This window comes from Fulmarus glacialis, unplaced genomic scaffold (assembly GCF_000690835.1).
Source record: "Fulmarus glacialis isolate BGI_N327 unplaced genomic scaffold, ASM69083v1 scaffold13160, whole genome shotgun sequence".
In the NCBI taxonomy this organism is placed as follows: domain Eukaryota; kingdom Metazoa; phylum Chordata; class Aves; order Procellariiformes; family Procellariidae; genus Fulmarus; species Fulmarus glacialis.
The window spans coordinates 211,868-230,252 of NW_009187253.1; the positions used below are offsets into that span (position 1 = coordinate 211,868).

Genomic DNA, 18,385 nt, shown 5'->3' on the forward strand with positions numbered 1-18,385 from the left:
AGCTTGAGCAGCCTGCGCTCCATGACAGGCGAGACATTCCTCCCTCCAGAGCTATGCCTCTAAGAGGTCTGCAAGTAGCACCAAGAGCTCAGCACCAGAGGGGCAGCTCTCTCCACTCCCTGCTTCCAGCAATTATACTGCCATGGAGAAATCACAGCCCCACTAACCTGTTCAAAGACGCAAAGGAGGAACAGTAAGTGTGTCACCTGCACAGTCCTAGCTGTTTCTATCTTTCCATTCCCACTGCCCCCTTACCCCCAAAGGGTCAGGAAGCCTACGTAGACAAAAGTCAGGTGTGTGGTTTTTTCCTACTTATATAAGCATGATCTGAAGAGTGTAAATTTACAGCCATTAATCACAGTCCATCCCCTCTTGCTGCAGAAATGGGCTTTTGTCTGCCCATGTGCTAAAGAAATGATATACCTTAACAGTAATGTGACATCAGTGTATCAATTCATTTCAGCAAGTATCAAAACAGAACACCCTTTTCCATTGTTTAATGTTTCTCCAGCGTAAAGCATGGCCAACAGATACATATTTTAAATACTGCAATACACACATACAAAAAGGATTTGAGGTGCATAAACTTCTCAAATGCCTAAAATGAAGATTTTTTTGCTGCTATTTTTGACTTACAAAGTAGATTAGAAATTAAATTTTTATCAGAACAAGACAAATACAGCACATGAACTGTTGGTGTAATTGCTCATTTAGGAGAAAAAAAGAAGGCTGTTTTAGCATTGTATTTCATACTCCTTAATTTTATGTTACTGCTACCACGGGCAAAACACAGTAAATGTAGAAAAATCAAGCCACTGCACAGTCACCTAATGTCCCCATTTGCTTATGTAGGATTGGAACTATTTTCCAGGTCTGAAATAGGCATTTTTCCTTTTACAAATCTGAATGATGTAGGAGCTCTACAGAAAACTTTGAAACTTCCAAAGAAACAGGAAAGGTCAAGCTCCAGTATCCAGACATTTTAGTATCAACACTCTCTACAATATGTGAGGTACCCCTTTTTGGTGAAATATTTAGAAGCTTGGTAATAAATAAGTGAAAAGAAAACAATCCCATTTATGTTGGAAGTGGTGCACAATTTCACCAGACTCATTTCCTCTATGACCTAACATGCTTATGACATGCAGCAAAAACCAGGCTTACTGCTCAACCAGGTAGACTGTTTAACAGAGCACAATTAAAAAAAAAAAAAAAAAAAAAAAAGGATGGGGATTTCCACCCCCTCCTCCCTCTCCCCTGCCTTCTGGTTCTGCAGCCTTTAAAAATGAGGCTATCCAAGTACTTTGGTTCCGTTTGGGCACGGGCATCACCAAACTTCACTCAAGCATTGCATTGAACAGCAAGGAGAGAATAATGCAGGTCTACAATTTAGAACAAACAGCATCACCCAATGGCAGAAATTCAAAACTGCAGATGACAGTCAGGGCAGTTTCCTTTCTCTTCCCAAAGACAAAGAAAAACAGGAGAAAGGGGGAAAAAAACTAAGAAAACCAAATGCTCGGTCTCTATCTGAAGACTAGGTGCTCTGATACAGCCTCACGTGCTTCAACAGGAGTTTTAGCAAACAATTTTCAGGGCTGGTAACAGAAGTTACACTGGCTTGAAGGCACACAGGCAAAGAGAACTGAAGGCTCACAGCTGCTTTTTTGATAAGGCAAAGGCCAGGCTGAAGCCTGCAAGACATTACACCTCTACTTAACCTGATGACTGGCTGCCACAGGAGTGGTAGGAATTAAGTAACTGAACCCCACACTTTGATGAAACAGAAACTGGACACCAGATTTCTGTAAGCACATTTGTAAGCTTCCGTCTAGCCCAATGCTTTTCTGATTTTGATGGGAAATTTAATATCAGGACTCAGTGGCATGCGTTCAGCATCCTGCTTGCTGATCAATGGTAAGGGATCTTCCACCACTCGCTTCCACAAGCCTTCACACAAAATCTCCTTCATGTCCTCCTCACCCTGAATGTAGCACAGAGTTCCACTAAAACCAAGAGTTACTGCAGTAATCACAAAATGTAGTCTATCACATATGCCATGTTTAATTACTTCCTCAGTGAAACTATTTTACTAGTGCTTCCAAAACATGAACTGAACTGACAGATTATAAGTAGTGATGGCCAAATTTCAACACCCAACAAAACAGAAAATCATCTTTTTTTTTTTCGCTTGTACCTATGTTTACAAACTCTAGGATTGTCATAAAAATACAAGCTGAGAAACTTTAATATCTCACAGTAACCAAAACTTAGTAACTACCGAGGAAACAGATGAAAAGATGCCTGATGCCTGTGCCTCACAGGGTAATTAAAACAGTAAACACAACCTCTTGTAAGGGGAAAGAAAGAGAAAGTTTTATGTATCCAAAAGCGATCATGTTCAACACTCACAGCACTATAACATCAGCCCATTGTGAAGTCTGGTGCAGCTTAAAAAAAAAAAAAAAAAAAGAAACTATATGTGGGATGGCAGTTAAGAAAAGACGGAGAAACTCAAAGTTCATGCTGAGGTTAGAACAATGAAAAACAACATACAAAACTAATGAAATTCCTTGTTATAGCAATGGAAAATGTATGTCACTTGTATCTGACACCAGTAAAAGTGGAAAAGAATTTGGATTAACAGCTCAGATCTGAGCTGGAGAAAAAGTATTCAGAAAGGTAGACATTCTTCCACATATGGTAGTCTTGCCCCCAGCAATCAATAACACTGGCAAAAAGCAGGAAACACAGATAAACCTCCTTCCTGCAATACAAGGTACTGTATGTCGTCTGAGCTTTTTTTAGTATTATATTAGCCACATCAGAGGGTGGTTTTTGTAGTAACAGTTTTCCTAACACTGAATACCCCAAACAAATTCAGTTCTTCATCACCTTGTAAACTAGCAAGAAACATTTTTGGTTGATACAGTGCTCTTAACTGAGAATGATATATGGAACAACAACAACAACAAAAATCTCCTAATACCTCAGAATATTTTGCAAGCTACTAGAACTTTAACATCCCATATCTTACTGAAGCATCTGCATCCAAGCTGGAGAAAGGAAAAAAAAGTTGTCATGACTGCCAGACTCCTTTTTGTAGAAGCTAGGCCACATCACCTCCCATCTTTACAGGCCTCAAAATACACACCCGGAAAAAGAAATGACGAGGCTGATCGAGATCATGGAGGAAAGCAAAGACATCTTCTGATTTCAGTGGACTTCAAACCAGGGCATTTGCCTAACAGATGCTGAGCCTATTCTTGAAGAGAAGAAAGCACCTGCAAAGCCCAGGAGAACACTTCTCTGTTTTACAAAGGAGGTAACACACTAAGAACCACCTGCAATATCCACAGCACAGCTGTAACCCCCTCATTAAATAGGTACCCGTTCATTACAGAAATTATTCCAAGCAGCGAGGACTGCCACACAATACACCTTTCAGGTAAGTACTACATCAGACCATTCTGCAAACCAACAAGTCTAAAAAACCTGCAACAGCACGAAACACACTCTGGTGAACAGCAAGTTTAATTCATGCCTGCCACATGTATGATAACTACTACTTAGCCCATCAGACCAGGAAAGGAGTCGCAGGAACCTCTGAGAATTCTTCCATATAAAGGTCAATACCTTATTTTTAGATTTCAATCTGGCTTAAAATGAGTATTTTTACATGAGCTGCTCATCTTAAACAGGCACATGAAATATCAATGCTATAGATGCAGTTTCAACACTTACTCTAAGTGCTTATTGTGAGTTTGAAAAAGGTCTGGAAATGGCTGTTTGACAACAGCGTGCTGAGCTTTCCTTTAAAAAGGGCTAGAGTCCTGTGCTGCACCGCAATGGTAATAGGGTTCAACACCAAATAGGGTTCAAAAAACCTTTCAGAGTCAAGAAGAGGCCAACAAGCCTATAAGTTGGTACTGACTGTTTGGAAATGTATGCAGAGCCAGCTTGTTTTAATTTTGAATGTAGAAGACATCTAGTCATCTTACTCTTTTCTATCTTCCCTCTCCACTATAAATCAAAGCAATTAATTTAATTTCTAGAGCTATCCAACATCTTAATTTAAAACACTATGAACTTCACAAGAATAATCCTCCTCCCACAATCTTTCTTTTACTCCAAAATGCCCAAGTCCTGTTCTCGCGTTTGGCAAATGTATGTTGCATATAATCATCATTCTACAGACATCTTCACATTGGCAGAAGCCAATGTAGTTTACATTTATGTATATTCAAGGTTTGGTCAAAGTCTCAGCCTATGATTCATGAGAACATAATAATATACAGATTGATCTTTATACTCCTTTAACTATTAGATGGTAATTATGGTAATCCTCCACATGAAGCAGGCCAATAATATACTAGAAGAGAAGTATGGTACTGTGCATATGTCAGCCTTCATCTAATCATTGAAGATATCCAGACAATCAATGTGTGAAGATGTCTCTATGTAGTATGCAATTTAAATATCAAATGGAAGCTGTTTAAAATAAAACCTAAAGAAAAACAAAAAAATAGCTTATGCACTACTAAAATTACCTTTAATATGAAACTTTGACTATAACCAAGTGCATCTAAGTTCCTTGCAAGAGAGAACTTTCTATGCATTGTATGATCAAGGCTTCAAGTGAAATTGGTCAAACCGGACAAGCCACAAGGAACGACTGGATCAACTGTATCAATTGCCAAAAATTGGTGGGGCAGAAGGGGGAATAGGAGCAGGACAAGAGGGAACATTAACTTGTTGCTTGTAAAGGGGCAGCACAACAGAATGAAGTTTTGTATTATTCTCTAACAACAAATGAACCACATTGTTATAAAAATAATTCAGCACTTTACAAACTATACTGCATTAGGCATGCATCTCTGACTTCAGGGCAAAAAAACTCCACACCAACCCTTTATTACTCACATATTGTCCCACCACTTAGAGATCTCATGATTCTTTTTTGTTTAACAGTCTCTAGCACTTTGATGAAAATCTTGGCACTTGTTAAGGATTCATGATTGCAACAGAGCTGAAGACTAACATAAAATCCATATGGGACCAGGACTAGAGACAGTTACCTTGTATGTCACAACAGATACTTTTAAAGACACTCTCGGACCACAGACGCTTTTCTATTTGGGTATCTCCATACTAGTTAGGTAGAGATCTCATTTCCACAGCAAAACTTAGGCTTTTAAAGCACTTCTGTGATAAAGTCCATTTTAAGCTTTACTGCTGACTTTTACAGTGCTATACCTAGACAAAACTTACCAATTAAACGGCTCAGTCCTGCAACACCCTGAATGTTTTGTCCTTATCTAGCAAAGCATTAAAACATACAGATAGCTACAACATTAAATAGCTGCATCCAAACAGTGGAACCATGCAGAAATTTACAGTCAGGTGTGCAAGAGCTCACCACTTCAGAGCATCCAGATCCAAAAGGCTCCTCCTTTTTTGCTCAACCAAGAATCTCTTCCACTTTAGGCTTATGTTTAACATTAGGAAAATTTTCTCTCCTTCCTCTCTCAACAGCATATGCATATAAATGCGGGATGCTCTTCATTGCAAGTAACTCCAAATCCTGCCATGCCACGAAGAATGCAATTACTTTAAAAAGTTAAACTAATTTTCAGGAAAAAGAACAGATAAGCTCATACAGTCTTTCTGAAAACCTCAGGTGAGAAAGAGCCAATTGTAAAATAAAATAAAGTCTTTAGTTTGAAATTTTCTATTTTATAATCACTACAGCAAGAAGATTAAGTTAAGAAGCTGAATGGTGACAATTTGATCTATGGATGCTGGCACCTTTTTCTAACCGTATTCTAACTGGATTCATTGCACACCCTGCCCCTGTGAAAAAAAGAACGGAAAACTGAATTCCAAACAAGTCAAATCTTGTTCATACTTTCAGGCAGAACAGTCTTCAAATTAGGGAGCTAGTCTCATATAAAACAATTTGGCTTAGACGTATATAAAAAAAAAATCCAAGTTACATTAAGCACATTAAACAGTATCCAGATGTTTTACTTGCTACTTTTATTAAGATTAATTTTAACTGTGGAAGTTTTTTTTTTCCTCCTTTTCTCCCAGAAGACTTCCTTTCTCAACTCTGTGTTGACAAAACCCAATATAATTGCATTAGAGGAAGCATTGCTGCCACCTCAAATAAAAAACAGGCATGTGAAAAAATCTCCCTCATAAATTGTTCACCTCATTAGAGTGATTCCATTTAGGTAAGAAGGTGCAGGTGCCAGTACCAAAGACAACACTGTATTTAAAATTTTTCCCCCTACATAAACAACAGAACAACTTTACCAATGAAACACGCACATACCTAGATTAATACCCTATCATTGGGTCCACCAGCGTTCCCAGTATCTAAAACGTCCTTGGCATACGGACATGGATTGCTTTCTTTACCTGAGGGGATCAGTTTTGCTTTTAACAGGCTGATTAAGAAAAAGAGACATCTCAAAAATACACTTGTGTGTATTCAGTATTCTGTAGGGGATAAGGATCTCTCAGCATGTATCCGTCCCAGCATACTAACTGTATTGCTAGACAAAGTGAGCAGGTAGCAATAAACTACCTATCCTATCAGTAACAAGAGTCAGTTAAAGACAGCAAAGCCAATGCAACCAGATTACACCATCAAACCCAAGCTAAGTGCTTTGTTCTTACTAAGTTAGGCTCAACTTTGCATTCAGAAACGTCACAATTTTTCCCTTCAGGATCCCTTTCAAAAGGCAACAGTACAGCATGATCTCAGCACGCCAACGTTCTGCCAGCTGGCTGCTCCCCCATTGCAAGGAACGCAGCTCATGTCTCACATCTAGGTTGTTCCAGACAACGCTGCATCCTTCGGGAATAGTTTTCACAGGACAGAAGCCCCAGGCAATTCAGATTCCCCCGTTTGATCTCAGAAGTAATAGTGAACTAAAGTGAACAGTGAATAAAGACTGCAATTAAACTTTGTCAAGCTTTCTACTTCCTTTCAATTCCCTATTTACTAACTCCAGCAAGGTTATGTGATTGAAGTCTCTGTAATTCCCCTCTTTACAAGAGAGGAAGGGAAACAATGCAGGATAAGGTCTACATTATTCCATTGCTTATTCAAGTACTGATGACACTTGCAATTAAATGAAGTATTTTAAACAAGTCATACTGTATAAACACCTCACAACATAAACAACAGTTTTAGGGAAAGGTAATAAGGTTGTGCAGAGCAGTGCTGTCTGTCACAGTAAGGCAGAGATTAGCCATCTCACCTTCCAGTACATATTTTTGTAAATGAACAAAGAAACAGCAGTGCAGATTAATTGCTATGACCTATTTTGTATTTGTTTCATTTCTACAATAAAGGATTATATCCTCTGTACTTCATTCATTAGGTTTCTTTCGTAAGTCAAACAAGGTGAGGGGAGTATAGAGGAATTTTCACTTTTTCCTTCTGATAACTTCATTCATCAACTACCAGCCAAAACCTCCACTCCTTGCTCAGCCTGAGAACCCACCTCCTTCCTTCCAGTGTATTTAATAAAAACATACAATGCATCTTTGTGAAGGAGACATAACAAAATACAAGCCACAGGACTGCCCCACACGTATGACAATAACTCTTGACAGCTCTTCCTCCCTCCTACAGAGAGAGAAAGCACAGAACTACACATCCACTGCAGGCTCTTGGCAGGTTCAACAGAACTAGAAACTAGAACAGAACTAGCTCAACACTTGGTGTCCTAAGTACAGCACTTTTATTTGTTCTTCTCTCCTCTTCATGCAAGAGTGTGTGCAACTCAGGACATGCTTGTACCCAACATTTATCAGTCCAAAATGAACATTTTTTCAGACACTTTTCTTACAAATACCAACCCATCTAGCCTTGCAAGTGGGCAGTAAGCCTGGCAAGACCCATTTTAATAACTGCATCTCAGTTTACGGCTTAAATGTCTGCCCACTCCCTTATATCTTAAGAACTTATCACAACAGTGTAAATAAAACTATGAGGAAGAAAAGATGTAAAGAATGCATTCCTAATGCTAAGAGAGTACAAGCTAAAGAATGCTTTTTAAAAACAAAGAATGGTTTTAAACAGAAAGTAAAGAAGCAATAAAGCACTAGTAAGATATTTCTCTGTTCTAAGGCATTACAAGATTCTTCACCACTGCCAACAAAACAGTGCACTAATCCCCTGCAATTATTGTTCTTATAGCAGGTGGAGACCATAAACAGAGATGGAGAAGCAGCCTTTGCAGAGCAATTATCCTCCCACTCCAGGCATTCTCTGTTGCTTTAACTCTGTCACTAGCGCCCCATGCAGTAGGACTGCACCATCATACTTCAGGAGATACGCACTGCATGAGGCATAGGCTGGCTCAAGACCCACCTCCCAGAGAGCAAGCAGGTTGTCACTCAACTCTTGAAGAAGCTCCTGAAGACAGTGATGCAACTCTGTCCACTCGGTGGGCTTAGCCCAAGTCACCATTCGAGCCCCAAGTCTTTGGGAACTACTTGCGTTTTCAGAACAAGTCAGGCAGACCAACACCAAGCACTAAGGTTATATTATAAAAATAGGGGCTATAGTTTTTATTATTTATTATTACTCCATTTACTAATGCATGACTATTGTTACTAGGAAAAGAGCTCTACTGGGACTGGAAATTACAGAAAAAATATTAAAGAAAACAAGTGTGAAAGTCTCCATTCATTAAAGAGTCAGAATACTAACAGCGCTGTTCAAGAGTAAGTGACATGCAGCCCTCTTATGCCAGGCAAACAGCTAAACTGACTGAAGAGAAAGCCACTTCCCCAGCTTGCGCCTACAATTCAGACGGTAAGTCTCACAAAAGCAAAAGCCAATTTTAAAGCCCAAGGTCTCTCTGATGTGTTGGACAGTTGGCTTGTTATATAAAAACACAATCTACCCTGTATTACATTACTTTTGATTGAATATAGAAAGTAAACTCTGTGTAAAACCAGTAATGGATACAAAACAAGACCTATATTGTGAGATCATACTCTGAAAAGAGATGTGGGAACCCAGGAACTAACCCCATTTTCATCCAATTCTAGGTCTGACACACGCACCACTTTGAACAATTCACTCCCATCTCAAAACTTCAGTTTTCTTATCTGTACAATGATACGGGCTGCTTGCCCTGTCCTCACAACCATGTGTTTATGTATGGAAACTGCCTTAAAAATGAAAAGTTATTAGAATCAATTTAAATGTATGAAATCAACTGAAGGTACAGACAGGATATCATACTATTGGCATTTCTAAAGTTTCAACGGCACTTAAATAATGTTCCATGATATCACACACAAGAATCTAAGTAATTTTCAAGACAGCATAAAGCAATAATATTTGCATGCAGTTTAAGGCAAGTTAATACCCAGCTTCCACTGAAAACACTAAGCCTGCATGCCTAATTGCTCCAGGGGCCTTTGAAAATCCCAGCGAAAATGAACAATAAGCAGTAAATCAACCCTTTCAAAATGAAAGCAACCCCCTCCCCTCCACTATCATAAGGTATTCCACAAAAATGTATTTCACTTACATAAATACATATTACATCATAACGGGTCAAAGCCAGAGCTATGCAAGAGTGATTAATAGGATTAATAATATTTTTCAGAAATATTAAAATCTTTTATTGTACACTGTAATATGAATGGGGAAAGGGAGGATCATTACCATTTTTCCCATCTATATGCCCATATTATTCGCATTTGTCAGACAAAGAGGGTAGCATTCCTCAGATTTTCCATTTCTCTACCCTGCAGAAAAAAACAAGGAAATGGGAGCACTCCCCTCATACACTATGAAAATGCCCTGCTGCCGTCATAAAAGTCTAACTTGGTAGACGGTGCAGCAGTTGAAACCGGATTTGATGGCATCAGTACAAAAGAATCTATTATCTTTGTAAAATGAAGTAATCAACAACAAAAAATATTTAGGAAACAGAAGCTTCTAACAGAGACTGATTTTGCAGTACTCAATGTCTCAATAGCTCCTTGGCAACAAAGAATCAGACTCAGAGTTTGTCATCATATGTAACTTCCTGCAGAGTAACCAGTATTAATTACTGCATTTTTGTTACTTGCTGACATAGGCCTCATTTGACATCATAAGAGAGAAGTAAAAATACTCCATTATTCTCCTTTACGCCTTTTTTGATACAGCCTTTCTTCTGTGTTTTTCATTTTCCAGCCTATAAATTGCTTCCTTGAGAGGAGGTGAAAACTTTGATTCAAATTAATGAAGTAAAGAAAGGAAAACAATCCCAAATTTCCCTGTTTAATAACAAATATCAATAACAAAGGCTACTCAAGACCATTTCCTTCCAGGACAAGGCTGCCATAAGGAAAGACACTTTTAAGAGAAAAGGAAGATACGGGAGTCAACAGAGGGTTTCTCTACAACAAGAAGCTCACCAGAAAGAACTAGAGAAACAGAAAGCTTTCATTAAACTGAGGCTACTGTAATACACCAAGTGGTTGCTTAGGCCAAATGAGAAAAGTAACCTACTTTACTTTTGGAAGTGCTCAGATGAACCATAAGACAACATTCTTTCATGACTGCTTTTCTTGCTGAAATCAGGTTAGTCTAACAAGTCCTGGAGGAAAGCCACATCTTTTATAACTCTAAGAAAAAAAGGTTTCATATTTAAAAACATGCTGCTGTTTCCTCTTTTTCCTCATTGTGGAATCAAAACTAATTTTCCATACAGGAATTCTAAAGATAAAGAGTTCAAAGTGATTTGAGGGAAGCAGACCTACATTTTAAAGTGGCATGAAAAAATTTAAGGAAGGGGAGGGAAAAAGCATTAGAGACTAATTCAAGGATTTAAAATTAAGTTCATGCAACAATTCCCATCCATTTCCCTTCAAAGTGAAGTTGGGGTTTAGTCTAGACATTTTCTTTTCAAAGAAAGTGCAAATATGAAAACAATAAAGGAATTAGGCACTGGCTTGCATTCTTAAGAACTGAAGTAAAAGGTAGACAGGCACACATCACATTGTTATTAAAAAGATAGCATACCTGTTACAGTAACTTAAAGACACTAAAAAAAAAATTATCTCCTTTACATGACCAATTCTAATCGCTATTTGTAGATCAACAATATATTTTCATCAGTAAAGTCACGGTCAGGCATACACATCTGTCCACATGTCAGAGTTCTGCCAGAAAACTGTATAAACTTACCTTGTCTTGGTTTTCCTTATTTTTGTAACACAAATTTCCAATCAAACGAATGAGATGAGATTTCAAACCCACAGCTGGATGTGAAATTTCCTCCTGCCCTGTCATAGCATGTGTGGCAGTGAAAATATTTACAGCCTGTTTCCCAGCAAGATGAGTTAATCTCAGGGTATCTACAGAAAACATGAATATTTTAATTAATGACCACATGAAAATTAGTATCATTTTGCACAGAGCTTTACTACTAATTGTTAGGTTCAAAGTTAATCAACATAATTTCAGATATTCAGCAATATATCAAAAGAACTTTGAAAGTTTTCTTCATTTCTTAATTTGTGCTAGTATAACTATAAAAGGCCGTCCCAAGGTCAGAAGGTATTTTTGCATCCTTTTTACACACTTACATAGTTCAGACATGAAGTCTGAAGGCTGGTGCTACTGGTCTCTACTTGAAGAGTCAGGATTTGTAGGCTCTTGATGATTCTGGTATTGTAAATATATTTCTAAAAAGAACTTTTTAGAAAACTTCCTTTAGTTCAAACTTGTCACAGCAACACATAATCACAGAATTCCTTTACTCTCTCTTCTCCAGTCTGTTCCTAGGTCTGTAGTATGAGAAAAGATTTCGAGTACGTCTAGCACCTTGACGCACCTTTACAAATCCTTCAGTGCCATAATCTTCTCAACTGAGAAATACTAATGTTCCTGTATGGTAAATACTAGTTTACAGCAACTAGGATTTTTTCCTACAATACCCCAGAGAGAAATCAGGGAGAAGGGAAACTAAAATCTGTGAAAACAACATTCCACAAAGAGACCACACCCAGAAGAAAAGTTGAAATCATGTGAACACCTGAGAACCCACATAGCTGAGAAGCCAATTCACTAAAGGCTGCACCTATTATTTAAAAATTAGGAAGTATTTTTCCTCTAAGTGACCTGCAATACTAATAAATGGCCTGGCATGCCATTGTCCCCAAGATGCTTCACACAACTTACACTGGAATAATAAAGACGTAGCAAAACCAGGTTATAGCACAGGGCAGTAATTAAGCCCTATGCTCCTTCTGCTCCAGGTGTGACAATATCCACAGCAGAATGGGCACTAGATTTCCTGGATTTAAATTACAAGAAACTTCATACGTCCTTGTATTATAGGCTGACGGCTGACACAGGAGAAGAAAAAAAAAATCTCTGTGCCGATAAAGAGACAACTACATTTTTGGTATTTTTTTAAAGATATGAAACTGTGATAGGGCCTAGAGGCCTCCCGTTTGAGAGCTACCACTTATATTTATAGAATCATAGGATCATTAAGGTTGGAAAAGACCTCTAAGATCATCGAGTCCAACCATTAACCCAACACCACCATGCCCACTAAACCATGGCCCTAAGCGCCTCATCTACACGTCTTTTAAATCCCTCCAGGGATGGTGACTCTACCACTTCCCTGGGCAGCCTGTTCCAAGGCCTGACCACTCTTGCAGTAAAGAAATTTTTCCTAATGTCCAGTCTAAACCTCCCTTGGTGCAACTTGAGGCCATTTCCTCTCGTCCTATCGCTAGTTACTTGGGAGAAGAGACCAACCCCCACCTCGCTACAACCTCCTTTCAGGTAGTTGTAGAGCACGATGAGGCCTCCCCTCAGCCTCCTCTTCTCCAGACTAAACAGCCCCAGTTCCCTCAGCCGCTCCTCATCAGACTTGTTCTCCAGACCCTTCACCAGCTTTGCTGCCCTTCTCTGGACACGCTCCAGCACCTCAGTGTCCTTCTTGTAGTGAGGGGCCCAAAACTGAACACAGTATTCGAGGTGCGGCCTCACCAGGGCCGAGTACAGGGGCACGATCTCCTCCCTACTCCTGCTGGCCACACTATTTCTGATACAGGCCAGGATGCCATTGGCCTTCTTGGCCACTTGGGCACACTGCCGGCTCGTGTTCAGCCGGCTGTCAACCAGCCCCCCCAGGTCCTTTTCCTCTGGGCACTCGAAATCTTTTCTCATACTACAATCTCCTGATTGCCTCTAAAAAATGTCATCATAGAACAGCTTTTAACACAATCTTCTTTCACAGAAATTTGTTTGCTTTTGTAAATTCATAAAAATGGGCAGTGTCTCACATCCTTCTCATGGCATTCACTTTTTGTGCTTCCTTGCCTTATAGTCTTAGTATTTTCCCCACACACAAACATGTAAGAGGGAATTCTATGGTCTTCCCAAATTCTATGGTCTTCTGTCTGCCCTTAAGAGGGACCCCGGAACAAAAGTATTAAAAACAAAAAATAAAACAAAAGACCCACAAAAAAAGTAAATAAGACTCTTCGAATTTTATTACAGTGCAGACAAAAATGCAACGAGCAATACACCTACCTGGAAAGAGAGGTACAGGAAAAAGGTGGAAGAAAAGCCGCCACCTTCCATGCATGATGCCAACCCAGAAAGAACACTGCTCCTCTCAAACACTGCACATCAACACAACACAGCAACTGCTCCTGAGATGTCACCTATGCTCTCAACTAAAGGACGCCTCAGTCTGCCGTTCTCTCATTATCCCAAAGAGCAACTCTTCCAAAATGCCCCTCAATTCAAAAGACCATTTACGTCCCTGGTGATATTTGTCAAACACTGTGCAATGAAGCTGTTAACAGTGCTAAAGATATTAACACTGCAGTATTACTGTCTAACTTAATCCAACAATTACTGAAAATAGCAAAACACACTCCTTAGTTGATACTTAAAAGATCATTCAGATATTCTTCAGATCTTTCAATAAATCTTTTAGTAATTTCCAATAGGAAATTTCTCATGATATAAACTGAATAGAAGAACTGCTTCATCGCAAGATCTATCAGATGAAAATCTTTTGTGCTATCTATCCTTATTCTTCTGGTCTTCAGAACTAAATACTGAAGGTGATATAACACATCAATACAGTTTTTTGCCCTTTTTGCTAATCCAGGATTGAAGGAGTCTTGTAGCCAAAAGATAGTCTTAAAGAGAAACTGTAAGTGTTGATAAATTCCTGTTGACTGAGGGCATGTGGGAAATACGTAGGATGCACATGGTAGCAATGTTCTAGCCTGCACCCATTTCATTAGCCTGGAGACGGCTGCAGAGAAAAGTCAGTCTGAGCACAGCGAGGGAAAGGAGGACTGGCCTACAGGCTTCTAAACTTAGCTGATCTGCAGCTCCTTGAAATTTTCATTTAAGTTGAAAGACTTATACAAGCATTCAGATGATACAATGCATAACTTTGAGTTTCCTCAAAACACATACACATGCACAAAATAGATCTTCTTGTTAGTCATCTTGCTGTAAGCAATAAAACTATGTACCTGTCATCAAAAATAGAGGTATGGTTGTTTTTTTGCTGTGGTGGGTTTTGTGGTCTCCCCCCTCCCCGGACTCTCCAAATATCTCAAAAGTCATCGTTAACAGCTGTTTCAGCCTTTTTCTTTTTTAGCCAAAATACTACATATTTCTCTTTAAAATCCATAAACTTGTACAATTTCCTCAGAAAACAGTGGTATACATCAGTCTCACAAAGTGCTAAGATTTAGGAAGGCACAGGTCAGTATATGTATATTTCTTCCTCCTCCCTCCCCGAGTATATAGAGTGTCTCTGGACGATCCTGGCTTAATTTTCTTTGCGTACAGCCCTTTGCTTGTTGTTTCTTAGCAGAAGAAGGCTTCTTTCAAACTGACCTTTAAAAGTCACTGAATTTGGTTAAGAACATTCAAACTGTACTTAGTTTCAGTTTTCAGGAATTTGGGAAACAGAAGGGAACAGGCATGGAAAAGTCCTTTTTCTACTTCTTGAGGAAATTCTTCCACACACATTCAGCCAGTGGAAGAACATAGGAAGCAGCTGTCCTTTGCACAACTCTTATGGTATAAATAGCGCATTGCTGACAGTTGAATCAAGGCTCTGTTGGGTAATAGGAGCCAACAGAGCAAGTAGAGAACCAGAAAAATTCCAGGAACAAATCAAATATTTGAAAATGTAGATTAACTCCATCTCCTATTTATTTATTTTATTAAAAGGTCAGAATCATAATTACCACCAGTTGTGAAAAACATGTTTTCATTCACAGAGCAACCTGATTTGGAGCAAGCCAACAGTTAATAAACCTTGTGGCTTTTCACTCACCTATGGCTGTTTCAAGCAAACCAGGCAAAGCCTGTAGATGTTCTAGCTGTCCGTTGTTCGATGTCATTTCACAAAGAACATCAAGAAGACGAATTGTAACCAGTGCTTCCTGTAAATGAAAATTACATTTCTGAAAATGGCTTATGAATGATACCGTAAGAATATAACACCGACAATCTAAACAGAGGACAGGAACTCTCAGCGTCTCAGGTTCTTTGCAGGTTTTCTAAACTGCCAAGAATAAATTTCTATAAATAAGAACATCTAACAATCATGTATTACAGTACAATAATTTCTTTTCTACTGTCAAACAGTGTTATATGTGCCCTGAAAAATCATGGGGAAACCAAAACAGAGCCATAAGGGATAAAATTTTAACAAAAACACAGTAGCTTCCAAAAGCAGAAATGCAGAAAATTACTAGCTGAGAAAATTATTTCTGTATAAATGTTTTCTTTGAGTTTATTCAGTAGGAACATCCCACTTTAAAGACACAAACACCGCCTGCAAGACACCAATTTGTTATCCGCAGGAATTCTGTAAAGTTCTGTGGTCAAATGAACTTTGGCTGCGAGAATTCACATTATTCTTGGGTAAATAGGATTGGGATCATAGATGCAGCGTTTTGGTTAGGTATGAGACACACAATTTTATTTGCATATTATTTATTCAGCCAGAGAACTATTTTTTCCTCACAGACTATGTTGATGCGTGCTTATAATGACAATCCAGCACTTACAGAAACTACCTTAAGAGCGTACGGCATAATTTGAAACACCACATATTGCTCAAGAACCAGACTGTGACTGCAAGATGATTCCACACAAGGTGTGGTACATAAACTGCAAGTAGCCTTGAAAAGGCTCAGACACAGGTCACAAAATTCCTGCCTTGTCTGGTCCAGGACAAAGAGACATTTACTTACCAACAGTATAGTATTTTTGAATCCATATTATCAATATAACATAATTGAAATAATCAACAATAGTGTTCAGTAATTAAGTATTACAATTATATCCATTCTTTGCTCCTTCCTATGCTCCTGGAAAACAACAGATCAGTATAGGGTCCAGTTCCTAAAGCTGTATTTTCATTTTTTCCCTCACGCAGGTGTAGGAAGGTGCAGGTCTTGCCCTAAGTTACTCAGTAAATTGCTTTCAACAGCACAAAACCAGCCTCTGAATACACTGGTCATTGTCCTATTATAAAGTAAGAATACCCCAACTGTATTTCACAGACAGTAAGCAGGTATTTACAATTTTGAAGCCATTTTGCATTGTTACAAGACAGTAGCTTAACCAAAAGCCTCTTCAGCTCATACACTTAACACCTTTGCACAAGAAAAGGTTACGCTCTTTACAACTGTAAAGCAAATGAGTATTAACAGGCAACTATAAATCACACCAGTAAGGTACAGTGGCCCTTGCTGCCTATGTGTACCCCATTACCCACATACATAATGCAAGCTCTGTAGCAGGGGATACTATGAGGTGTGGCTTTTCCTTTCTCAGCCTTATCTTTTTTCACTCCCCCCCTTTTTTTTTTTAAAATGCCTTTCTTCACTGTCCTCTACATATTTATTCCCAGGGTTTTATACTACCATCTTTCCCTTTCTCTTATCCCGGCATCTGGCTCAGTTCAGCAACTGTTCCATCTAAATTTGAGAAGAGGAACAAAATATTTTAAAAGCACATAAGAACCCTCAAATTCTTATCTATATATGAAACGTGATACTTCCAAAAAACTGTTTAAACATCTCTGGTTGGGTTTCCCTCCACCCTGCCCCAGCTTTCCAAATTTTTTTTTTTTTGCCCTCCACCTGTACAAAAGAAAGGCAATAAAGCAGAATACTTCCTTTTTAAGTTCAGCAACAAGATACTGTTCAAACCCCAAAATATTTTGAAATCTGACAGCCATCTTGATGTGGATACAATCTTAAAAGTAAATAAGGAAATAATTGAAGAGTTTTTAAATAAACGTATTTCGAGAGAGACTCTGAGAAGATGTTCCTTATAAAGATATGAAATAAGAACTTAAAATCCAGGGGAGGGTTTTATTTTGCAAGTATGGTTGAAAGTTAGTGAAAGCAAACTGATGTTGAAGTCAGGCTTATAATGGAAAAGCTATTTTAAACATTGGTTTAAGCACTGCAGAAGCATATGATTAGCTTTTCATTGGTTTGAGATGGAAGTTATAAGACCTGACGTTCCTTAGGGAAAAAAGGCAGTGTCTACATATAATAAATTAAACAGTGGATGGGACACCCAGACAACATTTTGGGAGTCAGGCCAGTTCAAGGACTGTTCCCAAAAGACAGTCTTCAAATGTGGCCTCCCAGTTTTGGAGGCTAAGACAGCTTACTAGTACAGACATAGCCTGACCAAGGCACTTGGCTTCAGGGCCACAGAAAGTCCAGGCAGAGTTTCGTTTAATATCACAGATGTTGCCTAAAGCATTTTTAATGATAGACTCTACATGCACAATTGCATTTTTTTCAGTTAAGTACAACTCTTATGCAAATACTAAAATATTTATATAATTGAGGAGAAATCGGTGCAATTTTTGATCATTTCTAGTAAGAAAAGAAAGAGTTTTATGAATTTAAGCTGGAATTTCTCTCTTCCCATGGCAAGCATATGTTACAAATTAATGTATACACACAATAAGCATATACACACACTTTTAAAAAACTATTCTTGTCATTGCTCTCCATTTATTCAGCTATTATGACTTATATTTTGTGCTCATTAAGTGATCCACATTTCCCACCAAACAGTGATACTCAACTTATCATACATCATGTTTATGTGAGAGAAGGATAAAAAGTCAGTGTAAGCAGGGCAAGTTATACAGTAATATTCTCAATATTGCTGTCCCAGCACCTTCAAGTTGGACAGAGACCTCCTTCTGCTAGGCGCAAACAAATGGTTTTTTCCAAGAACTGAAACCACAGAATACTTGGAAAGTAACCACACAGGATTAAAAAAAAAAAAGGGGGGAGAAGAAGGGAAAAAAATGAAAGGGGGACG

The 18,385-nt window shown here is 38.6% G+C and overlaps 1 protein-coding gene across 1 annotated transcript in view; it reads right to left on the reverse strand.

The window, feature by feature from the left end:
* The window catches only part of ATXN10 (ataxin 10), a 99,395-nt gene that overhangs the window by 36,143 nt on the left and 44,867 nt on the right, over positions 1 to 18,385 (reverse strand). Inside the window, exons 7-8 of the mRNA XM_009574517.1 lie at positions 15,357 to 15,465; positions 11,213 to 11,382 (exon numbers count right to left, since the gene is read on the reverse strand). Coding sequence (XP_009572812.1) covers positions 11,213 to 11,382; positions 15,357 to 15,465 — 279 coding nt within the window. The remainder of the gene's footprint in view (positions 1 to 11,212; positions 11,383 to 15,356; positions 15,466 to 18,385) is intronic.